Source organism: Pan paniscus, chromosome 21 (assembly GCF_029289425.2).
Source record: "Pan paniscus chromosome 21, NHGRI_mPanPan1-v2.0_pri, whole genome shotgun sequence".
Lineage (NCBI taxonomy): Eukaryota > Metazoa > Chordata > Mammalia > Primates > Hominidae > Pan > Pan paniscus.
This window is the reverse complement of record NC_073270.2, coordinates 6,678,169-6,705,811: the sequence shown is the minus strand read 5'-3', so window position 1 is coordinate 6,705,811 and position 27,643 is coordinate 6,678,169. Positions and strand designations below refer to the sequence as shown.

General features: G+C 44.2%; 1 protein-coding gene across 8 annotated transcripts in view; it reads right to left on the bottom strand.

The window, feature by feature from the left end:
• SHLD1 (shieldin complex subunit 1) overlaps positions 1–24,716 on the bottom strand; it is a 104,779-nt gene extending 80,063 nt beyond the window's left edge. For 4 of the 8 annotated variants that reach the window (XR_010110982.1, XM_003821348.5, XM_063601002.1 and 1 more), the window contains exons 1-2: positions 24,595–24,716; positions 2,899–3,080 (exon numbers count right to left, since the gene is read on the bottom strand). Coding sequence is in view for 7 of the 8 variants with exons in the window: in XM_003821348.5 (XP_003821396.1) it covers positions 2,899–3,076 (178 nt within the window). In the remaining variant the exon portion in view is untranslated. Of the gene's footprint in view, positions 1–4; positions 2,811–2,898; positions 3,081–7,813; positions 7,932–24,594 lie in introns of those variants that run through there. The other 4 variants (XM_063601003.1, XM_055104844.2, XM_014342947.3 and 1 more) reach the window with 4 other exon arrangements.
• Positions 24,717–27,643: the final 2,927 nt, after the last annotated feature.

Here is a 27,643-nt window from a genome sequence, read left to right as displayed (position 1 = left end):
AAAAAAAAAAAAAAAATCCTGAGCTGACCAGGCAGTACTGCAGTGTGCTGAGCACCCCAGCTGATGAGGAATTGGATCTCCTGAGAGTCCACTCCCTGCCACACACTATGCCTCATGCACTACCTTGTACAACCTTATAACCTCCCCAACAAGGAGGTGCTGTTATCATCTCCATTTTACAAATGAGGAGACAGGTACAGAGGGGCTAAGTGGCTCGCCCAAAGTCAAACCAGGGGAAGAAGCAGAACCAGAATTCCAACCAGGCTGTCTAACCCAGCACGACCACCACTACTACCGTGTAAAATGGTTGTCTTAGCGTTTGAGTACCCCTTCCCATGTTTAGACATGGGTTCCCCAAACAACCTTTTTGGCATAGAATATCCATATTTTTAACAAATACCCCTACATAAATATTTCAACATGCTCCTTATTTTTAGAGCTGTCAACCAATTCCAATTAATAACAGTTGCTTTTCTACAGATTAGTCAACTAACAGGCAATAAAAAGTAAAAACTGAGTCCACACTGAATTCCCTAAGGGAATAGAGCCATTGCCTTGAAGTATTTCAACATGCTAATACTTCTAAAGTTCTGTTCAAACTGGATATGGTTGCTCACTCCCATTATCCCAGCACTTTGGAAGGCCATGGTGGGAGGATCACTTGAGGCCAAGAGTTCGAGACTTGCCTGGGCAACACAGCAAGACCCTGTCTCTACAAAAAAATTTAAAAAAAAAAAAGTCATGTATGGTGATGTGAGCCTGTAATCCCAGCTACTTGGGAGGCTGAGGCAGGAGGATAGCTTCAGCTCAGGAGTTCAAGGCTGCAGTGAGCTATGATGGCACCACAGTATTCCAGCCTAGGCACAGAGCAAAACCCCGTCTCTAAATAAATAAATACATACACAAACAAAGTTCTGTTCAACTGCCTCCATTCACTCATTCTAAGAAATGCTGTTGCTACCCAGGGATGATGAACAAAATCAGTTTTAGGGATGGAAAGTCATGTAGAGGCAGCAGGATGGCAGGGAAAAAAGGGAAGGTTAAAGGAACTAAGATGTTAAGTCTAGAAAGGAAAAGGATAAAGAATTATCTAATTCTTGGTCAGTGATATGGTTTGGATTTGTGTCCCTGCCCAAATGTCATGTGGAATTGTCATCCCCAGTGTTGGAAGTGGAGCCTGGTGGGAGGTGATTGGTTCGTGGGGCAGTTCCTCCTAATTGGTTTATAGCACCATCCCCTTGGTGCTGAGTTCCCATGAGATCTGGTTGTTTAAAAGTGTGTAGCACCTTCCCCCTCTCTTTCTTCCTCCTGCTTCAGCCATGTGAAGTGCCAGCTTCCCCTTTGCCTTCCACCCTGATTGATGCCTAGCAGGTGCTGCTATGCTTCCCGTACAGCCTGCAGAACTGTGAGCCAATTAAACCTCTTTTCTCTATAAATTACCCAGTCTCAGGTATCTCTTTATAGCAGTGTGAGAATGAACTAACACAGTCAGGTACTAAATTAAACAGGAGACTTACTGATCCTGATTACTCTGTGTCCTGAAAATCAGAAGAGAATCCCAAACATATTTCTCCATAGAATTCTTGAAGGCAATGACAGTTACACATCCTACCTGTAGTCATCACTGAATTCATCATCATTAAAGCCTACATTTTCTTAGTACCCACAATGAGTTCTTTCTAAAAATATATATTTGGATTTGTTTTTTGTTGTTGTTTGTTTTTTGTTTTTTGTTTTGAGACACAGTTTTGCTCTTTCGCTCAGACTGGAGTGAAGTGGCACGATCTCGGCTCACTGCAACCTCCACCTTCTGGGTTCAAGCGATTCTCCTACTTCAGCCTCCCGAGTAGCTGGTATTACAGGCGCCCGCCACCACACCCGGCTAATTTTTGTATTTTTAGTAGAGACAGGGTTTCGCCATGTTGGCCAGGCTGGTCTTGAACTCCTGACCTTAGGTGATCCACCCGCCTCGGCCTCCCAAAGTGTTAGGATTACAGGTGTGAGCTACCACACCCGGCCATTTGGATTTTTTAATATTAATGACAACAACATTGACTGAGCACCCATCGATGGCAGAAAAACCATGCTAAGTATCTTACAGGTTTACCTTAAGCTAAACCTGACTGGGTGGAGCAAGCATTCTGATCACCATTTTGCAGACGACTCTGGAGCTCAGAGGGGTTAACGAACACGCCCCAAGTCACATAGCCAGTAAGTGGCAGAGCTGAACTTTAAATCCAGGTCTGTGTGATAAACCCAGGGGATTAACCAAAACTAACAAGAAATAAATGAATAAATAAATAAATCCAGGTCTGCGGGCCTCCAGACTCAGATCAGGTAATTAATATGAAAGAGAGGGCTTTACCACTAAAGACGGTCACTACCTATGTCAGGGAATTATCATTAGTTTAAATAATAGATGTTTTGGCAATCTAGTCAGGAAACCTTGTAGAAAGGTTGTTACTTAAATCCACAGCATACTTCATACAAGGAATGCTAAAGTCTCTATTTTTATTACTCATCTCACATAACAGGCCCACATTGCTATTTTCTGAAGTTTTAAAAGAACAAAACAAAAAAAAAATTCCACTCTCTCTTTGTTGAACCAAATATTCCCCTGCTTCTGAATTCATTTTGAGGGAGATTAGAAAGAGACCTGAGATTAACAGCAACAATAACAAAAAGACATCCAGGAAACAGCTCCTTGTCATTGCTGTGCCAGGCAAGCTGTCCTTTGAAGTTCCTCCTGAAAGCTTTGCTTAGGTAAGATGTTTTTCTGCCTAAGACAATGAAGCATTCTCAGAGATCTGCTATTGGAAGAGAGAGAAACAAACTATCACACACCCGTATTGCTGCTAGTTGTTTTTAAGTTAGTTTGTTTTAAACTCTGCTTATTACCTGGATCCACATCAGAAGAATAAGGAAAAGAATGGAATTCCAAAGAACTGAAAGCCTCGCTGTTGGCTTCTTGGCTGGGTCTCTGCAGGACGTAATCTCTTATGTCACACGCTGATGGCAGGTCCAAAGCACTGCTCTCCTCTGACAGGCTGCCTGAAGTGGCGTCCCTGGCTGCCATAGTCCTGCCATGGAAAAAAGAAAACAATTCAGTACAAAAGGCACCACATAGCAGGATCCTTCACTGGAGACAGAGCTTGAAGAATTTTATTTGTTTTTTATTTTTATTTTTGTAGAGATCAGGTCTCACTAAGTTGCCCAGGCTGGTCTTGAACTCCTGGGCTCAAGCAATCCTCCCACCTCAGCCTCCCAAAGTGATGGGATTATAGGTGTGAGCCACCATACCCACCCAAAAAATTTTAAAGGTCAAACAACAGTGAAATCAGAATGATTTAAGGTAGTCCCCCCTTATGTGCGATTTTGCTCTCTGCAGTTTCAGTTGATCTCACCCAATCGTGGTTCAAAAATATTACATGGAAAACTCCAGAAATAAACAATTGATAAATTTCAAATTGTGCACCATTCTGAGTATTGCGATGAAATCTCATGCTGTCCCACTCCATCCCACCTGGGACATTAATTACCCCTCTGTCCAGCGTATCTGAACTGTACATGCTACCTGCCCCTTAGTCATTCAGTAGCCTTTTCAGTTACCAGATGGACTGTTGTGGTATCACAGTGCTTGTGTTCAAGTAACCCTTATTTAACTTACTAATGGCCCCAAAACACAAGAGTAGTGATGCCAGCAAGTCAGATATGTCAAAGATAGGCCACAAAATACTTTCTTTAGGCAAAAAGGTAAAAGTTGGCCAGGCACACTGGCTCACACCTGTAATCCCAGCACTTTGGGAGGCTGAGGTGGGTGGATCACCTGAGGTCAGGAGTTCAAGACCAGCCTGGCCAACATGGTGAAACCCTGTCTCTACTACAAATACAAAAATTTAGCCAGGCTTGGTGGTGGGTGCCTGTAATCCCAGCTACTTGCGAGTCAGAGGCAAGAGAATCCCTTGAACTCGTGAAGCGGAGGTTGCAGTGAGCGGAGACCATGCTATTGCACTCCAGCCTGGGCAACAAGAACAAAACTCCATCTCAAAAAAAAAAAAAAAAAAAAAAGGTAAAAGTTCTCAACTCAATAAGCAAAGAAAAAAATCATATGCCTAGGTTACTAAGATCTACTGTAACAATGAATCTTCTATCCGTGAAATTGTGGAGAAGGAAAAAGAAATTCATGTTAGTCTTGCTGACACACCTCAAACTGCAAAAGTTATAGCCACACGGAGGTTGTAGTGAGCCGAGATCGCACCACTGCACTCCAGCCTGGGCTACAGAGCAAGACTCTGTCTCAAAAAAAAAAAAAAAGTTATGGAGTTATGGCCACAGTACATAAGTGCTTAGTTAAGATGAAAAAGGCCTTACATTTGTGGGTGGAAGATATGAACAGAAAGGTGTTCTGATAGCAATGTGTTGTACCAGAAAGCACAGAACCTACACAAAGACATCAGCAAGGATCCCCTGAAACAAGTGACACCAAGCCATTTACTGCAAGTAAGGGACAGTTACACAGATTCAAGAATAGGTTTGGGCTGAAAAGCATAAAAATTACTAAAGAGGTTGCATTTGCCAGTGAAGAAGCTGCTGCAACATTTTTAGCTGACTTGAAGAAGTAGATTAAGGAGAAAAGATACCATACACGGCAAGTCTTCAATTGCAATAAAACTGGCCTCTTCTGGAAGAAGATGACCAATAGAACCTACATTCATAAAAGTGCAAAGGAAGCACCAGGGAATAAAGCATGGAAGGACTGGAAAGTACCAGATTAACTCTGGTACTCTGTGGCAACGCTGCAGGGCATATGATAAAGCTAAGCATAGTGTACAGAGCAAAGAACCCATGTGCCCTCAAAAGCAAAACCAAAAATTATTTATGCTTGTGTTCTAGCCATATAATCAGAAAGTATGGGTGACAGCTGTCTTGTTTATAGAATGGTTCCACCAATGTATCAGTGGTTCCCAGAAGTGAAAAAATATTTGAAAGAGGAAGGGCTGGAATTTAAGGACCTATTAATAATAGATAATGTACCTAACCATCCTGAATCTGTTTGCCATGAAAATGAAAATGCTGAGGTTGTATTTTTACCTGCAAATACAACCTTTTGCTTCAGCCGCTTGACTAGGACATCATTCATTTTCTCAAGGCCACATACATCTGCCTGGTATTTGATCACATTCAACAGCAATTGATGCAGACCCTAAACTGGAAATAATGTAGTGCTGGAAATCATTCACTATTGCTGATGCAATAGCACTCATCAAGTTGCAATGGATGAATTAAACCACAAACTAAATGCCTGCTGGAAGGACTGATGGAGTGGAAGTTGTGAATGATTTTAAAGGCTTGCCTGAAATTGATAGAGGAATTAGGAAAATCATCCATGCAACAAGACAAGTTGATGGAGAAGGATTTGCTGATATGCTTGATGAAATAGAAGGACATACTGAAGGCCATTGAGAAGTGTTAACAAATGAGGAACTGGAAGAACTTTCATGTCCTCCACAGAGGAAGAGGAAGATGAAGAAAAAACTAAAGCAGAACCAGCCATGTGGACATTACTAAAATTTGCTGAAGTGTTTCAAACTGCACTGACATTAAAGCACAAAATTATGGCATATGATCCTCAGATGGAATGCAGCTTAAAATCGCCTACAACTTCGCAGCAACACTTTTGAGTTACAGAGAAAGGCAACAACCTCTGATTACAATGTTCTTCCAAAAGTTTTCATCAAAAAACACTATCAAGGATCCCCAAGCATTGAGATCTTCATGGCTCAATGATCCAGGATTGCCTGAAGCAGAGGATCCTCCTTCTGATGTAACCTCAGAAAGTCAATAGTAGCCGAACACTAACAGTGCCTGCGCCATTCACCTCCCTTCATCTCATCACATAGGTAATTCCTTTTTTTTTTTTTTTTTTGAGAAGGAGTTTCACTCTTGTTGCCCAGGCTGGAGTGCAATGGCACAATCTCGGCTCACTGCAACCTCCGCCTCCTGGGTTCAAGCGATTCCCCTGCCTCAGCCTCCCAAGCAGCTGGGATTACAGGCATGTGCCACCACACCTGGCTAATTTTTGTATTTTTAGTAGAGACGGAGTTTTGCCATGTTGGCCAGGCTGGTCTCGAACCCCTGACCTCAGATGATCCACCCGTCTCAGCCTCCCAAAGTGCTGGGATTACAGGTGTGAGCCACAGTGCTCAGCCACGTAGGCATTTCATCATCTCACATCACCACAAAAAGAAGGGTGAATATAGTACAATAAGATACTTTGAGAGAGAGACCACATTCACATAACTTATATTACAGTATATTTTAATAACTGTTCTATTTTATTATTAATTTTGTTGTTCATCTCCTACTGTGCCTAATTTATAAATTAACCTTTATCATAGGTATGTATATATGCATAGGAAAAAACGTAGTACATATTGGGTTCAGTACCATCTGCCATTTCGGGCATCCCCTGGGGGGTCCGTAGTCCACCTCAGGGGTAAGGCAGGACTGCTGTACTTTCCCCTGCTATTGATGGTCTTTAACTCAGCATTTGTTTACCCTGTTTTCTTCATCATGAGAAAGAATTGCTCTCAGCAGAAAAGAAACATTAATAATTTCAGCTGGAAAATAAACTGCATGTCAGAAAAGGGAATGGTTCAATCAGAGAGCACTCTCTCAATGAAATACCACACAGCACCATAATTCAAGGCCTACAAGAATATTTGATAAGGCTGGGTGCAGTGGCTCACGCCTGTAATTCCAGCACTTTGCGGGGCCGAGGCAGAAGCATCTCTTGAGCCCAGGAGTTGAAGACCAGCCTGGGCAACATAGCAAGACCCCAATTTTACAAAAAAATTTAAAAATTAGCCAAGTATGGTGGCATGTGCCTGTAGTCCCAGCTACTCAGGAGGCAGAGTTGGGAGGATCACTTGAGCCTGGGAGGTCAAGGCTGCAGTGAGCTGTGATTGTGCCAATGCACTCCAGCCCGAACGAGAGTGAGACCTGTGTCTTACCAAAAAAAAAAAAAAATTACATGAGAAGAACTGTCCATGATACATTAAATGTGGTGAGCATAGCCGCCTTCCAAGCAGTTGACCTGGGCTTGATTCCCAGCCAATGTGCCCACGTGCATACACACACACGATATATTCAATGTAAAAAGGTTCTAAAACATTAAGTAGGGTTTGATCCAGATTATATAAAATAAAATGCCATGTGTAAGATGTATGTGTAAGAAATATAGAAAGATAAAGCTAGGAGGAAAAATGTCTAGAAGGGTATATCCAGTGAATTAATTTCACTAGTTATCTGGGTAATAAGATTGCAGGTGATTTGCATTTTCCTCTACGGACCAAACATGCAGTCAGTCAATTATTTAATGTGACAGGCCTGGTAACAGGCACTGGGAACACAAAGGTGAATGTCACAGACCCTTCCCTCCTAGTTTGGAGTGACCCAAACACAGACACATACCTTGTTAACACAGTGAGTCAAGACAGAAGAGCCCAGAAGGGGCAGGAGGCTTTCTGGAAGAGGTTCTCCCCAAGCGTGGGGCAGGCCAGCCATGGCTAGGGGAAAGTGTGCACTCAGGAAGAACCAGCTCGGACAAGCACAGTGCCACAGCGTATCAGGGGTTTAAAGTGAGTGTCAAGAATTGGCTGGGCATTGTGGCTCAAGTGCTGTAATCCCAGCACTTTGGGAGGCCAAGGCGGGTGGATCACCTGAGGTCAGCAGTTTCAGACCAGTCTGGCCAACATGGTGAAACCTCTTCTCTACTAAAACTATAAAATTAGCTGGGCATGGTGGCACGCACCTGTAATCACAGCTACTTGGGAGGTTGAGGCCCAAGAATTGCTTGAACCCGGGAGGCAGAGGTCGCAGTGAGCCGAGATCACACCACTGCACTCCAGCCTGGGTGAAAGAGCAAGACTCTGTCTCAAAAAAAAAAAAAAAAAAAAGAATTCGTCACTCAGTGAGTAAATGGGAAAGGACAAACTCTGTGGTCTCAGCTGGATGGCTACAGAGCCCTTCTCCTCCTGTAGCCAGCTCTGGGAAGGCCTGGCTGCTATCAGCAACTTGGATACAAAGAGTCTTTAGTTAAGCTCTGGAAACCTCCAAGGTGGCTTAGTGGATTCAGCATTTGGACATTTCACTAGGTGTTCCCTACCCCTCCATTACTCTCTGACTCATAAGTTGCTGTCATCAATAACTCTTATGATAGCTGGCACCAGGTGTCATGAGTGCCGTGGGCACATGCAGAGCAGTTATCAGGTCAGATCTGCAGATTTGACAGCTGGGTAGCAGGCGGACTTGTCACACTTAAGCCTGGTGGCAGGCAATCTCATGAACAAGAATTCATTCGCCTGCAGTGGTCCGGGTGGGAAAGGAAGAGCACATGAATGAGGTCAGGGACCCATGGGTCAAGAATAGATTCAGAGAGATGAAGAATAGATTTACTAACTGAAATGAGAGTAGAACTTAATAAGTGAATAAAGAGGCCAGGCGCAGTGGCTGATACCTGTAATCCCACCACTTTGGGAGGCTGAGGCAGGAGGATTGCTGCTCAAGAATTTGAGACCAGCCTGGGCAACATAGCAAGACCTTGTATCTATTAAAAATTTAAAAAACACATGTTAGCCAGGCAGAGTGGTGCATGCGTGTAGTCCCAGCAACTCAGGAGGCTGAGATGGGATGATCGCTTGAGCCAGGTGGTCGGGGATACAGTGATGCGAGATTGTGCCACTGCACTCCAGCTTGGGTGACAGAGCGAGGCTCTGTCTCAAAAAGAAAAGAAAAGAAAAGAAAAAGTGAACGGAGAAATGTGTTAAAGAGGAGCTGAGAGTCAACAAGGAGAGACAGTTTCAGTGACTGGGTTTTTTATCAACTGGGTTAGAGGAGACAGGAAAAGAAACAGTTTTCGGAGGAGGCAATATCCAAATTATGGCATCCTATGCAGCTGTTAAAACGACAGTCAGAACTTCAAAGATCTCAAAAACATATGTTTGCATGAAAGAAGTAATTTCAGACTGGGCATGGTGGCTCAAGCCTGTAATCCTAGCACTTTGGGAGGCAGAAGTGGGGGGACTGCTTGAGGCCAAGAGTTCAAGACCAACCTGGCCAACATAGCCAGACCCTGACGCTATAAGAAGAGAAAAAATATAATTAATTTAAAAAAGAAGTAATTTCAGAATAACATGAGCAGTGTAATCATAAGAGTAGTTCCCATTTATTGAATGCTTGTTAGAGGCCAGGCATTGTGCTAAGAGCTTCATCTGTCACAACCCTATGAGGCAGGTAATCCTATCAGTACCCTCTTTAACAGTCAGACCCAGACACAGAGAGTAGTAAAGTCACTTGCCCAGGGAAACACATCTCGAAAGCAGCCAAGCTAGGATGAACGCAGCCAAAAGTCCTCCCAGCATCCTGTGTCTGCATAGCCCCGGTATTGCAGCCTAAACTACCACGCGATTAGGCAAAGATAGGAGGCATATTAAAACAAATCAACAGTGAGACCTGGCAAGATCTTTTTGTTTGAGGACACCCAGTCACATGCTGTTGTACACACTCGCTCAGGCCGAGAGTGAGCCAAGCTATCAGCTGGTTGGTCTTGAAAGGAATGGAGTGATCAAGGTTCCTAAAGAAGCAAGAACATCCTGTCTTTTCACAGGTTCTATATTAGCCAACCAAGCCTGAAGCTTCAGCAAACACCTCTGCACCAGGCAACTCTGTCCTCCCCCTTCTCCCTTCATGTTACCTAACACTCTGCTCTGGAGGCTTCTGGAAGGGAACAAACAGGTCAATGAATGATGCTGGCATATCCTGCCTGCCTGCAAAGGTGCCGTGAAATCAACCATCAACTGAGAGTGTCAACAGCAGTATGAAATGAATGGAAACCTTTTTGAAAACAAATAGCACATTGAAATGATACCTATATTTTCTTTGTTTTCAGACTCACTTAAATGCCAAATACATCACAAACTGGGAACTGGACCACAAAAAGAAGACATGTCAGCTGGGTGCAGTAGCTGATGTCTGTAATCCCAGCACTTTGGGACCCCGAGATGGGTGGATCACGTGAGGCCAGGAGTTTGAGACCAGCCTGGCCAACATAGTGAAACCCTGTCCTCTACTTAAAAAAAAAAAAAAAAAAAAAAAGGATTTGTGCGTATAAAATACATTATTTGGGACTCAGTGAATTTGTACGGAAGTAAAAAACCAGAAGTGGAGGCAGATTAAACCCTTCCTGTGGTGTGAACAACCTTGGGCCGGCAAGTAGAATGTAATGATTATCCTTTGTCCCAAACCTTTTGATAATGTGGTTCAACTTCCTTCTCTAGAAGTGCTTATTTTCCTCTCTTAAGGGTGATTTAATTACGTGGCCTGGCGTGGTGGCTCACACCTGTAATCCCAGCACTTTGGGAGGCTGAGGTGGGTGGATCACAAGGTCAGAAGTTTGAGACCGCCCCGGCCAATATGGTGAAACCTCGTCTCTACTAAAAATACAAAAAAAAATTAGCCGGGTGTGGTGACGTGCACCTGTAGTCCCAGCTACTCAGTAGGCTCAGGCAGAAGAATCACTTGAACCTGGGAGGCGGAGGTTGCAGTGAGCTGAGATCGTGCCACTGCACTCCAGCCTGGGTGACAAAGTGAGACTCTGTCTCAAAAAATAAATAAATAAACAAATATGAAAAAAAGTTATTGTAAATATTCTTTTTTTTTTCTGCACACAGTGGCTCACACCTGTAGTCCCAGCACTTTACGAGGCCAAGTTGGGAGGATTGCTTGAGGCCAGGAGTTCAAGACCAGCCTGGGCAACATAGCAAGACCTTGTCTGTAAAAAAAATTAAAATAATAAATAAATAAACATTCTTTTTCAATACTGGAGAGTAGGGTTCCCTGGGTTGCAGGCACAAGAAGTCTCTAAGTATAGGGCATAAAAACCTGTTTACCAGGAGGAGACAGCCATTCTTCTATTACTCTACAGATTCTTACAGACCTACAAATACAAGTCAATCAAGGTGCACACATAAGAAGTGATTTAACTTCACTTATTTTTCTTCCATTCAGCCACTTCCCTCCAAATATTTTGCATGAAAAGTTTCAAACATCCATAGAGCTACCCCTAGACTCTTTCTATGACTTGCTTCATCACACAACGATCCATCTATCCAACTTTCTACCCACTCATCAATTCATCATATTTTTAAAACACATTATTTCCATTTATATCATAATAAAAGGTCTGATGCCCAGGCTGGAGTGCAGTGGTGTGATCGTAGCTGACTACAGCCTCAACCTCCTGGGCTCAAGTGATCCTCCTGTGTTGGCTTCCTGAGTAGTTGGGACTGCAGGCATGAGACACCATACTTGGCAAAAAAAAAATTTTTTTTTTTTTGAGACAAGGTCTCACTATATTGCCCAGGCTGGTCTTGAATTCCTGGGCTCAGGCCAGCCATCTTCACACTCTGGCTCCCCAAAGTGCTGAAATTACAGGCATAAGCCACCTCACCTGGCCTTTACAATCTGCATTTTTGAACACTCTGTTAGCTGAAGGAAGCATGAATTGGAGAACCATACTCATTTGTGGAGTTAAAGAGAATGGGTTTGAACCCCTGCTGTCACTTTTTAGCTGTGTTACTTTGGACAAGTCACTTAACCTGTTCTATAAATAGACAAAGAAATATATATATATACACACAAATATATATATATATAAAAATATATATAAAAAAAAATATATAAAAATATATATATATATATATTTTTTTTTGAGACAGAGCCTTGCTCTGTCACCCAGGCTGGAGTGCAGTGGCACGATCTCGACTCACAGCAGCCTCCGCCTCCTGGGTTTAAGCAATTATCCTGCCTCAGTCTCCCGAGTAGCTGGGATTACAGGTGCATGCCACCATGCCCAGCTGATTTTTCTTTTTTTTTTTTTTTTTTTAGTAAAGACGGGGTTTCACCATGTTGGCCAGGCTGGTCTTGAACTCCTGACCTCAAGTGATCCACCCACCTCAGCCTCTCAAAGTGCTGGGATTACAGGTGTGAGCCATTGCGCCCGGCCAGTTTCCTTGTCTATAAAATGGCTTGATGATGTAAACCAAAAAGTATCTGAGACAGGTCTCAATCAGTTTAGAAGTTTATTTTGCTGACTTTAAGGACATGTCCAGAAGAAATAAACACAGAATCACAGGAACTGCCGGTGGTCTGTGCCTTTTTCCAAAGATGAAGTTGAGAGCTTCAATATTTAAAAGGGAAAAGTGGGCTTAGGGGAAAGAGGAAGAGTATGGTCGTCCATGTGTCACAAGAGAAAAGGAACAGGCAGGAGAATCGTCAATTACACATTGGTCTCATGCTCAGTAAATGGGCACTTTACAGAAGATAAGATGAACATACAGTAGCTACCTGTGGAGATATTTAACCTTTTACCTGTAGTATTCTACTTAGGAACAAAAGGAAAGACAGCTTCTTGCACGACTCAGCTTTCAGCTTAATTTGTTCCTTTTGGCAGAGTGAACTGGGGTCCCGACTTTTTATTTTCCTTTTACAATGATAATACTTATCTTACAGGCACAGTTCTTTTTTTTCTTTTCTTTTTTTTTTTTTGAGATGGAGTTTTGCTCTTGTTGCCCAGGCTGGAGTGCAATGGCGCAACCTCTGCCTCCCAGGTTCAAGCGATTCTCCTGCCTCAACCTTCCGAGTAGCTGGGATTACAGGCATGCGCCACTACGCCTGGATAATTTTGTGTTTTTAGTAGAGATGGGGTTTCTGCGTGTTGGTCAGGCTGGTCTCGAACTCCTGACCTCAGGTGATCCGCCTGCCTCGGCCTCCCAAAGTGCTGGGATTATAGGCGTGAGCCACTGTGCCCAGCCACAGACACACTTCTTCGTGGCAATTAGGTGCTATTTTTTTTTTTTTTTTTTTGAGACGGAGTCTCACTCTGTCACCAGGCTAGAGTGCAATGGCGCGATCTCGGCTCACTGCAACCTCCGCCTCCCAGGTTCAAACAATTCCCCTGCCTCAGCCTCCCAAGTAGCTGGGACTACAGGCGCGCACTACCACACCTGGCTAATTTTTTGTATTTTAGTAAAGACTGAGTTTCACCATGTTGGCCAGGATGGTCTCTGTTTCCTAACCTCGTGACCCACCCGCCTCAGTCTCCCAAAGTGCTGGGATTACAGACGTGAGCCACCACGCCTGGCCTGTGGTGCTATTTTTACTTTCTCTTTCACAGTCTGCTGCCTTCATGTGGCGGGAAATGACAAGTGCCTCCCCCACAATAGTCAAGGGACTCAGCAAGTACCCAAAAGTGTTGAGCAGGCACTGGTCCCCAAATCCTGCAGGTGAGAAAGACTAACATTTTTGTTACTAAATGTACCTGCTGGTTTGCTCACTTTTATTTCTGCCATTGGCCAAAAGCTCACCCCTCTACATCATTACCCACTCAGAGAGTATGGCTAGATTCCCAGATCCAGTGGGCCTGTGGGGTTAATTCGGGCTAGGGTGAGTTTAGAAGTGACTTAGGCATCAGCTTGTTATTTATTTAATTCCCTTCCCTTAAATGCATGTTGTGAAAAATCTAAAGAGAGAAGGTATTTCTAAACCAAAACTGGTGTCAATAAATAAAAGAATTTTTTTTTTTTTTTTGTCTGAGACAGAGTCTCACTCTGTCACCCAGGCTGTTGTGCAATCTCGGCTCACTGCAACCTCTGCCTCCCAGGTTCAAGCAATTCTCTTGCCTCAGCCTCCCGAGTAGCTGGGATTACAGGTGCCCACCACCACACCCAGCTAAATTTTATATTTTTAGTAGAGACGAGGTTTCACCATGTTGGTCAGGCTGGTCTTGAACTCCTGACCTCAGGTGATCTACCTGCCTCAGCCTCCCAAAGTGCTAGGATTACAGGTGTGAGCCACCTGTAATTTTTAGTGAAAAAAAATACTTACCTTCTAGAGATGTCATAAGAATTATATGAAATTAATACATGAGGCCAGGTGCAGTGGCTCATGCCTATAATCTCAGCACTTTGGTAGGCCGAGGCAGGTGGACGACTTGAGGTCAGTAGTTCGAGACCAGCCTGGCCAACATGGTAAAACCCCATCTCTACTAAAAATACAAAAATTAGCTGGGCGCGGTGGCATGCACCTGTAATCCCAGCTACTTGGGAGGCTGAGGCAGGAGAATCGCTTGAACCTGGGAAGCGGAGGTTGCAGTGAGCCGATATCACACCACTGCACTCCAGCCTGAGCGACAAAGTGAGACTCCATCTCAAAAAAAAAAAAAAGAAATTAAGACATGAAAAATATTTAGCACAGTATCTGTGGCTCACTGATGGCTAGCTCTGATAAGTAAAATAGTAATCATGAAGAAACAAATTACAGGCTCCTATCTTCTCAGCCTGCCTCTAGTTCACTTGCTCCTCTGTTTCCCATCCAGGGGCCATTTTGTTTCTTTCATCCTTTTTTTTTTTTTAATTTTACTTTAAGTCCTGGGATACATGTGCAGAAGGTGCATGTTTGTTATGTAGGTATACATGTGCCATGGTGGCTTACTGCACCTATCAACCCGTCATCTAGGTTTTAAGCCCTGCATGCATTAGATATTTGTCTTAATGCTCTCTTTCCCCTTGACCCCAACCCCTAACAGGCCCCAGTGTGTGATGTTCCCCTCCCTGTGTCCCTGTGTTCTCATTGTTCAACTTCCACTTATGAGTGAGAACATGTAGTGTTTGGTTTTCTGCTCCTGTGTTAGTTTGCTGAGAATGATGGCTTCCAGCTTCATCCATGTCCCTGCAAAGGACACGAACTCATTGTTTTTTATGGCTGCAGCTTCTTTCATCCTTATCCAGTACGTTCTATGATCCATAATCTTGTTAATGTCCTAAACTTCCCTCCCCCTCCCCATTTTGTCTTTTCATCACACCCCTTTGGCAAAACCCCAGCCTAGATGAACTCAACCACCTCCTCACTCTCCACGTGAGTCACCAAACAGGGCAGATTGGCTGTGCTCTAGGAGAATAAGTGTCAACCTGAAACAGGCTGTCTCACTAAATGAATACTAAAATGCTTATTTCATAACTGTCTCTTCTCTTCTCCTTGACCACTTCATGTTTTCTCCACTCTTCTTCAACGCAGACCCTCCTCCAACACTCACACATCTTCCTCCTCTTTTTCATAATCACCTTGTTTTTTTTTTTTTATTTTTTAGACAGAGTCTCGCTCTGTCGCCCAGGCTGGAGTGCAGTGGCATGATCTCGGCTCACTGCAACCTCCTCCTCCCGGGCTCAAGCAATTCTCCTGCCTCAGCCTCCCGGATAGCCAGGACTACAGGTGCACGCCACCATGCCCGACTAATTTTTGTATTTTAAGTAGAGACAGGGTTTTGCCATGTTGGTCAGGCTGGTCATGAACTCCTGACCTTAGGTGATCCACCCGTCTCAGCCTCCCAAAGTGTTGGGATTACAGGTGTAAGCCACCAAGCCCGGCCTCATCTTGGTTCTTAATTCACACACACACACATACAGAAGCCAGCAGAGAGGAACTTCCTAAACTCCCCTATCAAACATAACAAAGCCTCCCACACCTGCACTCCACTTCACCTCTCCTTGCAACTGCGGAGCTGACCCTCCCCTAGCAAAGGCCCCCCTCACACACACACACCTGGGTTTTACATCCCACTCTCTAGACCTTTCCAGAAGCCTTCAGCAACAACAATCCCTTCTCTCTTTTCTGTTTGACTGGACCTTTCACTTAAACTCTTCAACATGCCCAAATCTCCCCCATTTTCAACAAAAAAGAGGATGTTCATTGGAAATGCCACTTAAATATTTAAAGATAAGGAGACATGATGTCTGCAATATACTGTCAAATATAGATGTATATCTATGTGTGTGTGTGTGTGTGTGTGTGTGTGTGTGTATAAAAATACAGAGACAGAGAATGATAAAGTAAATGGTTAAATGGTGCAAGTGTAGATAACTGATGAATCTGGAAAACATTATTTGGGAATTCTTTGTACTAGTCTTGCATTTTTTTAAGATATAAAATTATATCAAAATAAAAAGTTGGCTGGGCACAGTGGCTAATGCCTGCAATCCTAGCAATTTGGAAAGCCAAGGCAGGTAGATTGCTTGAGCCCAATAATTTGAGACCAGCCTGGGTAACATGGTGAAACCCCATCTCTATAAAACAAACAAACAAAAAAAATTAGCAAGTCGTGGTGTCAAGTACCAGTACTCCCAGCTACTTAGGAGGCTGAGGTGGGAGGATCACTTGAGCTCAGGAGGTCGAGGCTACAGTCAGCTGTGATTATGCCACTGCACTCCAGCCTGAGCAGCAGAGCTAGACCCTGTCTAAAAAATTTTTAGACCATAATCCCAGCACTTTAGGAGGCCAAGGTGGGTGGATCACTTGGGGCCAGAAGTTCGAGACCAGCCTTGCCAACATGGTGAAATCCCATCTCTAGTAAAACTACAAAAAATTATCTGGGTGTGGTTGTGCACACCCATAATCCCAGCTACTGGAGAGGCTGAGGCATGAGAATCGCTTGAAGCCAAGAGGCAGAGGTTGCAGTGAGCTGAGATTGCACCACTGTACTCCAGCCTGGGCAATAGAGCGAGACTTTCAAAAAAAAAAAATTAATTAAGAAAAGGTGTCAGCTGGGCACCGTGGCTCATGCCTGTAATCCCAGCACTTTGGGAGGCCGAGGTGGGCGGATCACGAGGTCAGGAGTTTGAGACCAGCCTGGCCAACATAATGGAACCCCGTCTGTACTAAAAATACAAAAAATTAGCTGGGCGTGGTGGCGGGTGCCTGTAATCCTAGCTACTTGGGAGGCTGAGGCAGGAGAATCACTTGAAGCCAGGAGATGGAGGTTGCAGTGAGCCGAGATCGCACCATTGCACTCCATCCTGGTGGACGGCGCGAGACTCCACCCCAAAAAAAAAAAAAAACAAACAAAAAAAACTTGTCAAGAAAGAAAGATGAGAAAAAAAAAACCACACATTTGACATCTGCTCTCCTCATAGCCAGTCCCCTCCCCTCTCCACAAACTTCTCAAAAGACCCCACAATTGGCTCATTTCAACTCAGAACTCGTAGGTACTTCTTTTCTTTTCAGGATGACCTTCCCAAAGCGTGCTCCCACCTCTTTGCCTGTTCCTATCCTCCATCTCAAAATGGACTTCCTTAAAACTTGGCCCAAGGCCAGGTGCAGTGGCTCACGCCTGTAATCCCAGCACTTTGGGAGGTCGAAGTTGGTGGATCACGAGGTCAGCAGTTCGAGACCAGCCTGACCAACATGGTGAAACCCCCCATCTCTACCAAAAATACAAAAATTAGCCAGGCATGATGACGGACACCTGTAATCCCAGCTACTCGGGGGGCTGAGGCAGGAGAATCGCTTGAACCTGGGAGGCGGAGGTTGCAGTGAGCAGAGTTGGTGCCACTGCACTCCGGCCTAGGCAACAAGAGTGAAACTCCATCTCAAAAAAAGAAACGAAAAGAATTGCTGTAATATGCTACATTAGTAGAATAAAGGACAAAACCCAAAACAGATACACACATATATACACACACACGTTTTTGACAAAGTCAAACACCCTTTCATGATTAAAATACTCCACAAAGTTAGAATAGAAATAAACTTCCTCAACCTGATAAAGGACATTTTTGAAAAACCCATAGTTTATCAAGTAGGTTGCTAAGTAAAAAAATAAAAAATAAAGACAGAAAAAGGCTGGGCATAGTGGCTTACAGCAGGCACTTTGGGAGGCCAAGGTGGACAGACTGCTTGAGGCCAGGAATTCGAGACCAGCCTGGCCAACCTGGTGAAATCCCATCTCTACTAAAAATACAAAAAGTAGCTGGGCGTGGTGGTGTACTTTGTAATCCCAGCTACCCTGTAACTCTCCTGCTAAGGCAGAAGAATCACCTGAACCCAGGAGGCAGAGGTTGCAGTGAGCCGAGATTGCACCACTGCACTCCAGCCTGGGTGACAGAGCAACTCTGTCTCAAAAAAAAAAAAAAAAAAAAAGAAAGAAAGAAAGAAAAAAAGAAAAAGAAAAACCCATAATTAATACCATACTTCATGGTAAAAGACTGAATGCTTTTCCCTCAAAGATTAGGAACAAGATAAGGATGTCTACTCTTATCACTTCTATTCAATATTGTACTAGAAGCCTTAGCCAGGGCAATTAGGCAGGGACATTCAGATTGGAGAGGGAGCAGTAAAACTATCTCTATTAGCAGATATGATCTTACATATAGAAAATCCTAGGCCAGATGTGGTGGCTTACGCCTGTAATCCCAACACTTTGGGAAGCTGATGGAAGACGGAGGTTGCAGTGAGCTGAGATTGTCATTGTATTCCAGCTTGGGCTACAAGAGTGAGACTCCATCTCAAAAAAAAAAAAAAAGAAAGAAAGAAAGAAAATGAAAATCCTAAGGAATCTGCTAAAAAAAAACTTATAGAATGAATAAAGTTAAACAAGGTCACATGATACAAGATCAATGCAGAAAAATCATTCATATTTATGTATGCTAGCAATAAATGATCACAAAATTAAGAACACAATTCCATTTACAATGGCATAGAAAAGAATACAATCCTAGAAATACATTAAAGACATGTAAGATGTATACTGAAAACTATTTTTAAATGTTGGAAGAAATAAAAGATCTAAAGGAATGGAAAGCTATCCCATGTTCATGGATCAAAAGACTTAATATGTTAAGATGGCAATGTCCCCCAAATAGAAATATCTTTGATATTTAGGTCACTAAAGATCAATATAATGTTTAAAAATTTTTTTTTTTTGTAAAGATGGGGGTCTCACTATATTGCCCAGGCTGATCTCAAACTCCTAGGCCCAAGCAATCCTCCCACCTTGGCCTACCGAAGTGCTGGGATTACAGACATGAGCCACAAAGAAAACCTGAAAAACTAGTTCAGGCCATGATGGAAAGGGGGGTCAGAGATGCCTCCTTATACTTTTCTCTCTTCGAAGTGTAGGCACAACTGACCAGCCTTAACATTAAAATAGAGATCATAAGACTGACAAAACAGATTCTTCATAGCAATAAGATACGCAACTCCAACCTGACTCTGGTATAGCATCACATGACTGCAGGCCCTGAAGGAAATCAAAGGATTTTACCCCAAAATATATTTTCTTTGTCATAGTTTGAAATGGCTCTGCAAAGCCATCTTTTGAGGGGACATTTGCATGCTATCAAAATGTTTTTCCCGCCGGACGTGGTGGCCCATGCCTGTAATCCCAGCACTCCAGGAAGCCGAGGTGGGCGGATCACTTGAGGTCAAGAGTTTGAGACCACCCTGACCAACATGGAGAAAATTACTAAAAATACAAAATTAGCCAGGCGTGGTGGTGCGTGCCTGTAATCCTAGCTACTGGGGAGGCTGAAGCAGGAGAACCGCTTGAACCTGGGAGGCGGAGGTTGTGGTGAGCCTAGATGACACCATTCCACTCCAGCCTGGGCAACAAGAGTGAAACTCCATCTCGAAAAAAAAAGAAAAAGAAAAACAAAATGTTCTTCCCTTACTACAGTAGCCCCCAACCTTTGTGACACCAGGGACCAGCTTCATGGAAGACAATTTTTCCATGGACTGGGGGTGGGGGGACAGTTTTGGGATGAAACTGTTCTACTTCCGATCATCAGGCATTAAATTATCATGAGGAACGCACAACCTAGATCCCTCGCATGTGCAGTTCATGATAGGGTTCACACTCATATGAGAATCTAATACCACCACTGATGTAACAGGAGGCAGAGCTCAGAGAGTAATGCTAGTTCGCCTGCCACTCACCTCCAGACTGGTGCTGGTCCATGGTCTGGGGATTGAGGATCCCTGCCTTAGTAGGTCTCATCCAGAAGGCTCTTTTAAGGCCTTGTAAGAGATATTTAGTACCTATTCTCTCTAAAGCCTGTAACTTAGAGGCTTCATCTATACAACAAGAACCTTGGCTCCCACAACCCCCCCTTAACTCAAGCATTTCTTTTCTTTTTTCTTTTTTTTTTTGAGACAGGGTCTCGCTCTGTTGCCCAGGCTGGAGTGCAGTGGCACGATCTCGGCTCACTGCAACCTCCACCTCCCAGGTTCAACGGATTCTCCTGCCTCAGCCTCCCGAGTAGCTGGAATTACAGGCATGCGACACCACGCCCAGCTAATTTTTGTATTTTTAGTAGAGATGGGGTTTCACCATGTTGGTCAGGCTGGTCTTGAATTTTTGACCTCAGGTGATCTGCCCGCCTCGGCCTCCCAAAGTGCTGGGATTACAGGCGTGAGCCACCACGCCCGGCCCAACTCAAGCATTTCTTTTTGCTGATTTCAACACTTCAGGCAAAGCAACCAATTGCCAATCAGTTTGAATTCACCTATGACCTGAAACCCTCTCCCCAAACATTTATACATTTTGAGGCCTAAAATGTATAAAACCAAGCTGTAATCTAACTACCTTGGGCACAAGTTCTCAGGACCTCCTGATGCTGTGTTACCGGCCATGGTCACTCATATTTGGCTCAGAATAAACCTCTTTAAATATTTTACAGAGTTTGGCTTTTTTCATCAACAATGGGAAAGGAGGTCAGACATACCTTGTTATAACCACCTCTTTTTGGAGTTTAGGCACAAATGACCAGCATTAATGTTAAAAATAGAGATCATGGCCAGGTGCAGGGGCTGACACCTGTAGTCCCAGCACTTTGGGAGGCTGAGGCAGGAAGATCACTTAAGCCCAGGAGTTCGAGACCAGCCTGCGCAACATGGTGAAAACCCGACTCTACAAAAAATACAAAAACTAGCCAGGCATGGTGGTGCCTGCCTGTAGTCCTAGCTACTCAGAAGGCTGAGATGGGAGGATTGCTTGAGCCCAGGAGGTTGAGGCTGCAGTGAGCTGAGATGACACCACTGCATTCCAGCCTGGGTGACAGAGCAAGACCCTGTCTCAAGAAAAAAAAAGAGATCACATGACTGACAAAACAGACTCTGTGGCAATAAGATACCAAATTATGGCTAGGTGTGGTGGCTCATGCCTGTAATCCCAGCACTTCTGAAGCGGCGTCGTTTGTCTGCGGTAATACCCAAGGTTCACTGTCTCATGACAAGGAAATCAAAGACGCTAACACACAAGGAGTGTGTTTAAGAGAGGAAAGTCTAATAGGCAAAAGAGAAAAGCTCTCCCATGCAGAGGGAGGGGGGTTCTGAACGGATCTCCCCCATTTGGGGCAAGATGAGGTTGGTTTTATAGATGAGCTTGAGGAGCCAGTGTCTGATTTACACAGGGCACAGAGAGAGGGTTGGTTGGACCAGGTTTGCCTTTAACAAAGCATGCTAAGAGGCTGGCCATCCCACCCTAATCGTTTATTATACAAATAGAGATTTAACCTGGCCAGTGCCATGTTGCTTGTACAAGTGGCGACAAAGAAAAGGGAAGAGGAAACCTCTATGTTGAATATACCTGGCTCCCAGAAATCCCTTTTCTAGTGGCACAGCTGCCGGCATCTACCTATGCAAGCTTCCAGCTTGCTTATCTACGCTTGCAGCTTGATTTTTCAGGCTGTTTTTTGTTAGAAATGATTTGGGGCTGCTTTTTATGAAAAGGAAAACTTTACCAAGGACTCCCTAACCCTCGCTAACTGCCTAATTAATTTCTTTTTAGCTTCTGTATCACTTTGGAAGGCCGAGGTGGGAGGATCCTTTAAGACCAGGAGTTCAACACCAGCCTGGGCCACATGGCAAGACCCTGTCTCTATGTTTTATATTTATATATATTGTTAAAAAAGATACCAAATTATAAACAAGACCTAGGCCATGCAAGACATAGGTTAGGATACATCCTACAGACCATAAAATCTTGTTAAATGGGATTTTCTTTTTTTATTAACCTGATATAATGTGGCTTATCTTCCAACCTGACACTGGTATAGCATCACATGACAGATAGCAAACCCTGAATGAAATAAAAATATTTTATGTCGGCCAGGTGCGGTGGCTCATGCCTGTAATCCTAGCACTTTGGGAGGCAGAGGCGGGTGGATCACTTGAGGTCAGGAGTTTGAGACCAGCCTGGCCAACATGGTGAAACCCCCCCGTCTCTACTGAAAATACAAAAAATTAGCCAGGCATGGCAATGCGAGCCTGTAATCCCAGCTACGCCATAGGCTGAGGCAGGAGAATCGCTTGAACCCAGGAGGTGGAGGTTGCAGTGAGCTGAGACTGCGCCACTGCACTACAGCCTAGGTGACAGGGCAAGACTCCATCTCAAAAACAAACAAACAAACAAAATACAAAAATTAGTCAGGCGTGGTGGTGCACACCTGTAATCCCAGCTGCTCCAGAAGCTGAGACGGAGAACTGCTTGAACCTGGGAAGCAGAGGTTGCAGTGAGCCGAGATCGCACTACTGCACTCCAGTTTGGGTGACAGAACAAAGACTCTGCCTCAAAAAAAAAAAAAAACCCCAAAATATATTTCTTTGACATATTTTAAAATGGCCCTACAAAGCTACAAAGCTGTCTTTTGTAACAGAAATTTGCATCTGTAGAGAATCTCCATTAATGCAGCCAGGATTTCCTTTTCTAGGCCTTTCCCAGATCCAGGAAAGATTAATTCTGACACCTAAATTTCCAAAAAGAGACATTTACCATCTATTCTCTCTTTTTTGTTTTTGTTTTTTTGTCACTCTGTCATCCAGGCTAGAGTGCAGTAGCGCGATCTCAGCTCACTGCAACCTTTGTCTCCTGGGTTCAAGCAATTCTTGTGTCTCAGCCTTCCAAGTAGCTGGGATTACAGGCGCATGCCACCGTGCCTGGCTAATTTTTTTATTTTTCGTAGAGATGGTGTTTCATCATGTTGGCCAGGCTGGTCTTGAACTCCTGACCTCAAGTGATCTGCCTGCCACGGCCTCACAAAGCGTTGAGATTACAGGTGTGAGCCATGGAGCCCAGCCCATCTCTAGTCATGGCGCCTGGCCCATCTGTTCTCTGAGGCTGCTACTCACGCTTCATCTACCTAACAAGGACCTTGAACCACACAACTCCCTTATCTTAGTTCAAGCATTCTTTTCTACTGACTTCAAGTCTTTAGACAAAGCTTAACTCTCTCAAGCAATTGTCAGCTAAAGAATCCCTAAAATCCACCTAAGACTTCTAAGACCACCCTTGGACATATCTGCCTTTTTGGGTCTAACCAATGTATACCTTCCATGTATTGATTTATGTCTTTGCCTGTTAACTCCTGTCTCCCTAAAATGTAAAAAAACAAACTATAACCCAACTGCCTCGGGTCACTTACTAAAGACTTTTTGGGTTTGTGTTTTCTCTCTGGGCGATGGTCAATCATACTGGCTCAGAATAAACCGCTTTAAAATAGTTTACAGAGTTTTATTTATTTGCTAACAGTCTGACACATGATACAAAGACAAGCTTTGAAAATATTATACATAGTATAAGAAGATAGCCAGGGGTGGTGGCTCACACCTGTAATCTCAGCACTTTGAGAGGCTGAGGCAGGTTGATCAAGAGCTGAGGAGTTCAAGACCAGCCTGGCCAAGATGGTGAAACCTCGTCTCTACTAAAAATACAAAAATTAGTCGAACGTGGTGGCAGGCGCCTGTAGTCCCAGCTACTCGGGAGGCTGAGGCAGGAGACTAGCTTGAACCTGGGCAGCAGAGGTTGCAGTGAGCCAAGATCGTGCCACTATACTCCAGCCTGGGCTACAGAGTGAGAGTCATGAGACTCCGTTTAAAAAAAAAACAAAAGTCATGAAAGAAGCTAGTCACAAAAACATTGACATTATACTTAATGAAAGAAGCCAGTTGCACTGTATGATTTCATTTATATCAAACGTGCGAATTGGCAAGGCTATACAGACAGAAAGTATACTAGCAATTGTCTAGGACTTGGGGCGGAGTGGACGTGGTGAATGTAGAATGACTGCTACTGGAGGTAGGATTTTTCTTTGGAGTGATCAAAGTATTCTAAAATGAGATCACAGTAATAGATGCACAATTCTGTCAACAACAACAAAAAAACCCTTAATGTTACCCTTTATTATTTATTTTTGGGTACGTTGTCTTGCTCTGTCTTCCAGGCTGGAGTGCAGTGGCGCGATCTGGGCTCACTGCAGCCTGGAACTCCGGGGCACAAGCGATTCTCCCACCTCAGTCTCCTGAGCAGCTGGGACTACAGGCGAATGCCACTATGCTAGGCTTGATTTTTTTTTACGCTTTAAATGGGCAAATTTTACTTAGTAGGTGAATAGAAATTTCCCAAGAAAGCTGTTTTTTTGTTTGTTGGTTTTTTAGCAGAACCTCCTGAAGTGGCAGGTCACTGAAAAAATTTAAAAAAAACAACAAAACCGAAGCTTATCCATACTCACTATCCACAAATTCCCAAAATTCCCCAAAGCACAGGCTGCAGACACCGTGTGTTGGGGCGGAAGGGGCGGGGAGCTAGCAGGAAATCCTGACATGCCTAGGAAAGCCTCCATAACTTCCTAATTGAGAGAGAACGATCAGATGCATTGCTGTGACCCCCGCCCCCACCACTCCAACCCCCCCATCCCATCCCGCGCTTACCTCTCCTCCAAAGCACTCCACAAAACTGAGGAGAAAAGCCGCCAAGCCCCCCGACACACTCACCATCCGCAACCGGAACGCGGAAGCAATGGCGCCATCTTTTTTATGGGAAATGTGAGGTTCGAAGGAAGTCACCGGAGCCATCCTTACTGCGGGCAGTGAAGGGCAATGGAAGCCGGTCGCGGCCATGTTGACTGAGGCTTTTGGCCTGTCAATGAGGCTTGCCACATGTGGCTATTTTGGGCAATTTCCTGAGGAGGCTTGTCGATAAATGTGCTTGGTAAACACTAAGGGAACAGAAAAAATATTCAAAAATTTAAATGTTGGCCGGGAACGGTGGCTTACGCCTGTAGTCCCAGCACTTTGGGAGGCTGAGACGGATCACTTGAGGCCAGGAGTTTGAGACCAGCCTGGGCAACATAGGGAGACACTGTCTCTACAAAAAAAAATTTTTTTTTAATTAGCGAGGCATGGTGGCACATGTCTGTAGGCCCAGGTAGTTGGGGGGCTGAGGTGGGAGAATTGCTTGAGCCTGAGAGGTCAAGGCTAAAGTTTGCCATGTTCTTGCCACTGCAGTCCAGCCTGGGCAACAGAGCTAGACCTTGTCTTTTAAAAAAAAAAATTCGTCTGGGCTCAGTGGCTCATGCCTGTAATCCCAGCACTTTGGTAGGCCGAGGCAGGAGGATCACCTGAGGTCGGGAGTTCGAGACCAGCCTGACCAACAGAGAAACCCTGTCTCTACTAAAAATACAAAATTATCTGGGTGTGGTGGTGCAGCCTGTAATCGCAGCTACCCGGGAGACTGAGGCAGGAGAATCGCTTGAACCCAGAAGGTGGAGGTTGTGGTGAGCCAAGATCGTGCCATTGCACTCCAGCCTGGGCAACGAGAGCGAAACTCCGTCTCAAAAAAAAAAAAAAAAAAAAAAAATTCAATGTCTTGGAGAGGGTGGGGTGGCATGCCCCTGTAATCCCACTGCTTTGGGAGGCCAAGATGGGAGGATTACTTGAGGCAAGGAGTTCAAGACCCACCTGGGCAACACAGTGGAGACCTTGTCTCTACAAAATGGTTTTGTTTGTTTTTTTTTGAGACGGAGTCTCGCTCTGTCTCCCAGGCTGGAGTGCGGTGGCGCCATCTCGGCTCACTGCAAGCTCCGCCTCCCGGGTTCACGCCATTCTCCTGCCTCAGCCTCCCAAGTAGCTGGGACTACAGGCGCCCGCTACCACGCCCGGCTAATTTTTTGTATTTTTAGTAGAGACGGGGTTTCACCGTGTTAGCCAGGATGGTCTCGATCTCCTGACCTCGTGATCTGCCTGCCTAGGCCTCCCAAAGTGCTGGGATTACAGGCGTGAGCCACCGTGCCCGGCCTACAAAATGGTTTTAATAAATAAATAAATAAACTTAAATGTCTACATTTTAAAAATATGAAAAGTAGAAATTAAAGACAAGGATGAAAATATTGTAATATTCTGATGCATGCAGATAACTACATAACTGCCACAACTGCAGGACCACAAAAAAGAGACTGTCTAAAGACAAAATTACAAAATTAAGATTTAGCTTAAAGATCTAATTGGCTTTTGTTTACAATTCTAGAATCAGGCAGCATCTCATTCTATAAGATTGAATGTTCCAATGAGCTGAGCAGACAAGGTTAGCTTCATAGGCAGAAAAGGGGCTAAAGAATGCAGAAAGAGATTTGAACAAAAAGCAAATTGATCGTTCTTTTTTTGTGTTTTTTTTTTTTTTTTTTGAGACAGTCTTACTCTGTCGTCCAGGCTGGAGTGTCCTGGTGCGATCTCAACTTCCATCTCCTGAGTTAAAGTGATTCTTGTGTGTCAGCCTCCCTAGTACCTGGATCACAGGCATGCACCACCATGCCCGGCTAATTTTTGTATTTCTAGTAGAGACAGGGTTTTGCCATGTTGGCCAGACTAGTCTTGAACTCCTGATCTCAAGTGATTTTCCCGCCTGGGCCTCCCAAAGTGCTGTGATTACAGCCGTGAGCCACCGCACCCGGCCCTGCAAATTGATCATTTCAAAGTTACTTTCCTTGTAGGGTTAAAACAGAGGAGACTTCCTTATTATATTTACTCAGATTGACTGGAATCTCCCGTTTTCTGGAAGATGGGCTTGTTTCAAAGTTCAGTTTGATTACATGGCACTTAGCACAAGTAACTCAGTTCTGATTTGGCCTGGCCTGCTGGGGCCTAGTGGAGAAGGTCAGACCAAATCAATTGCCTCTTATAAAATTTAACAAAACTGAGGGCTATTTTCCCCTTTCACCATTTTCTTGAAAGAGTAGTGTATACTCATAGCCTCCTATCGATGCCTAAATTGGAATAATAACCCATAAATTAGGAGTCCTGGACTTAAGATAAATATTTTACCTATACACTATTTTCTTTTCCTTTTATTTATTTATTTATTTATTTATTTATTTATTTATTTATTTATTGGAGATGGCGTCTCACTGTGTCGCCCAGGCTGGAGTGCAGTGGCGCGATCTTGGCTCACTGCAACCTCTGCCTCCCGGGTTCAAGCAATTCTCCTGCCTCAGCCTCCTGAGCAGCTGGGATTACAGGCATGCGCCACCATGCCCAGCTAATTTTTTTATTTTTAGTAGAGATGGGTTTTCACCATGTTGGTCAGGCTGGTCTCGAACTCCAGACCTCAGATGATCCGCCACCTTGGCCTCCCAAAGTGCTGGGATTACAGGTGTGAGCCACCATGCCCGGACTTTCTTTTCCTTAAATACTCCATGCTTGCCTTCTCTCAATTCTGAGCTCTTCCCCCATGCAATTTCTTCCCTTACGAACACTCTTCTCTCTTCTTTGATGTTTCTCTTCCTTACGATCTCAGCTTTAACCAATTTTTCCTCCAGGAACCTTCTCTGACTTATCTGAAAAGAGTTAGTTGTCCCTTGCAAGAATAGCTCACTTTCCTCTGTTTACCCAGATTGCTCTAAACTCCTTTGTCCTTTCTGCTTTTCCCACCAAACTGTAAGTATCTCAAAGGCAAAGACCACGTTTATCTTTTTCTCTGCTTGTA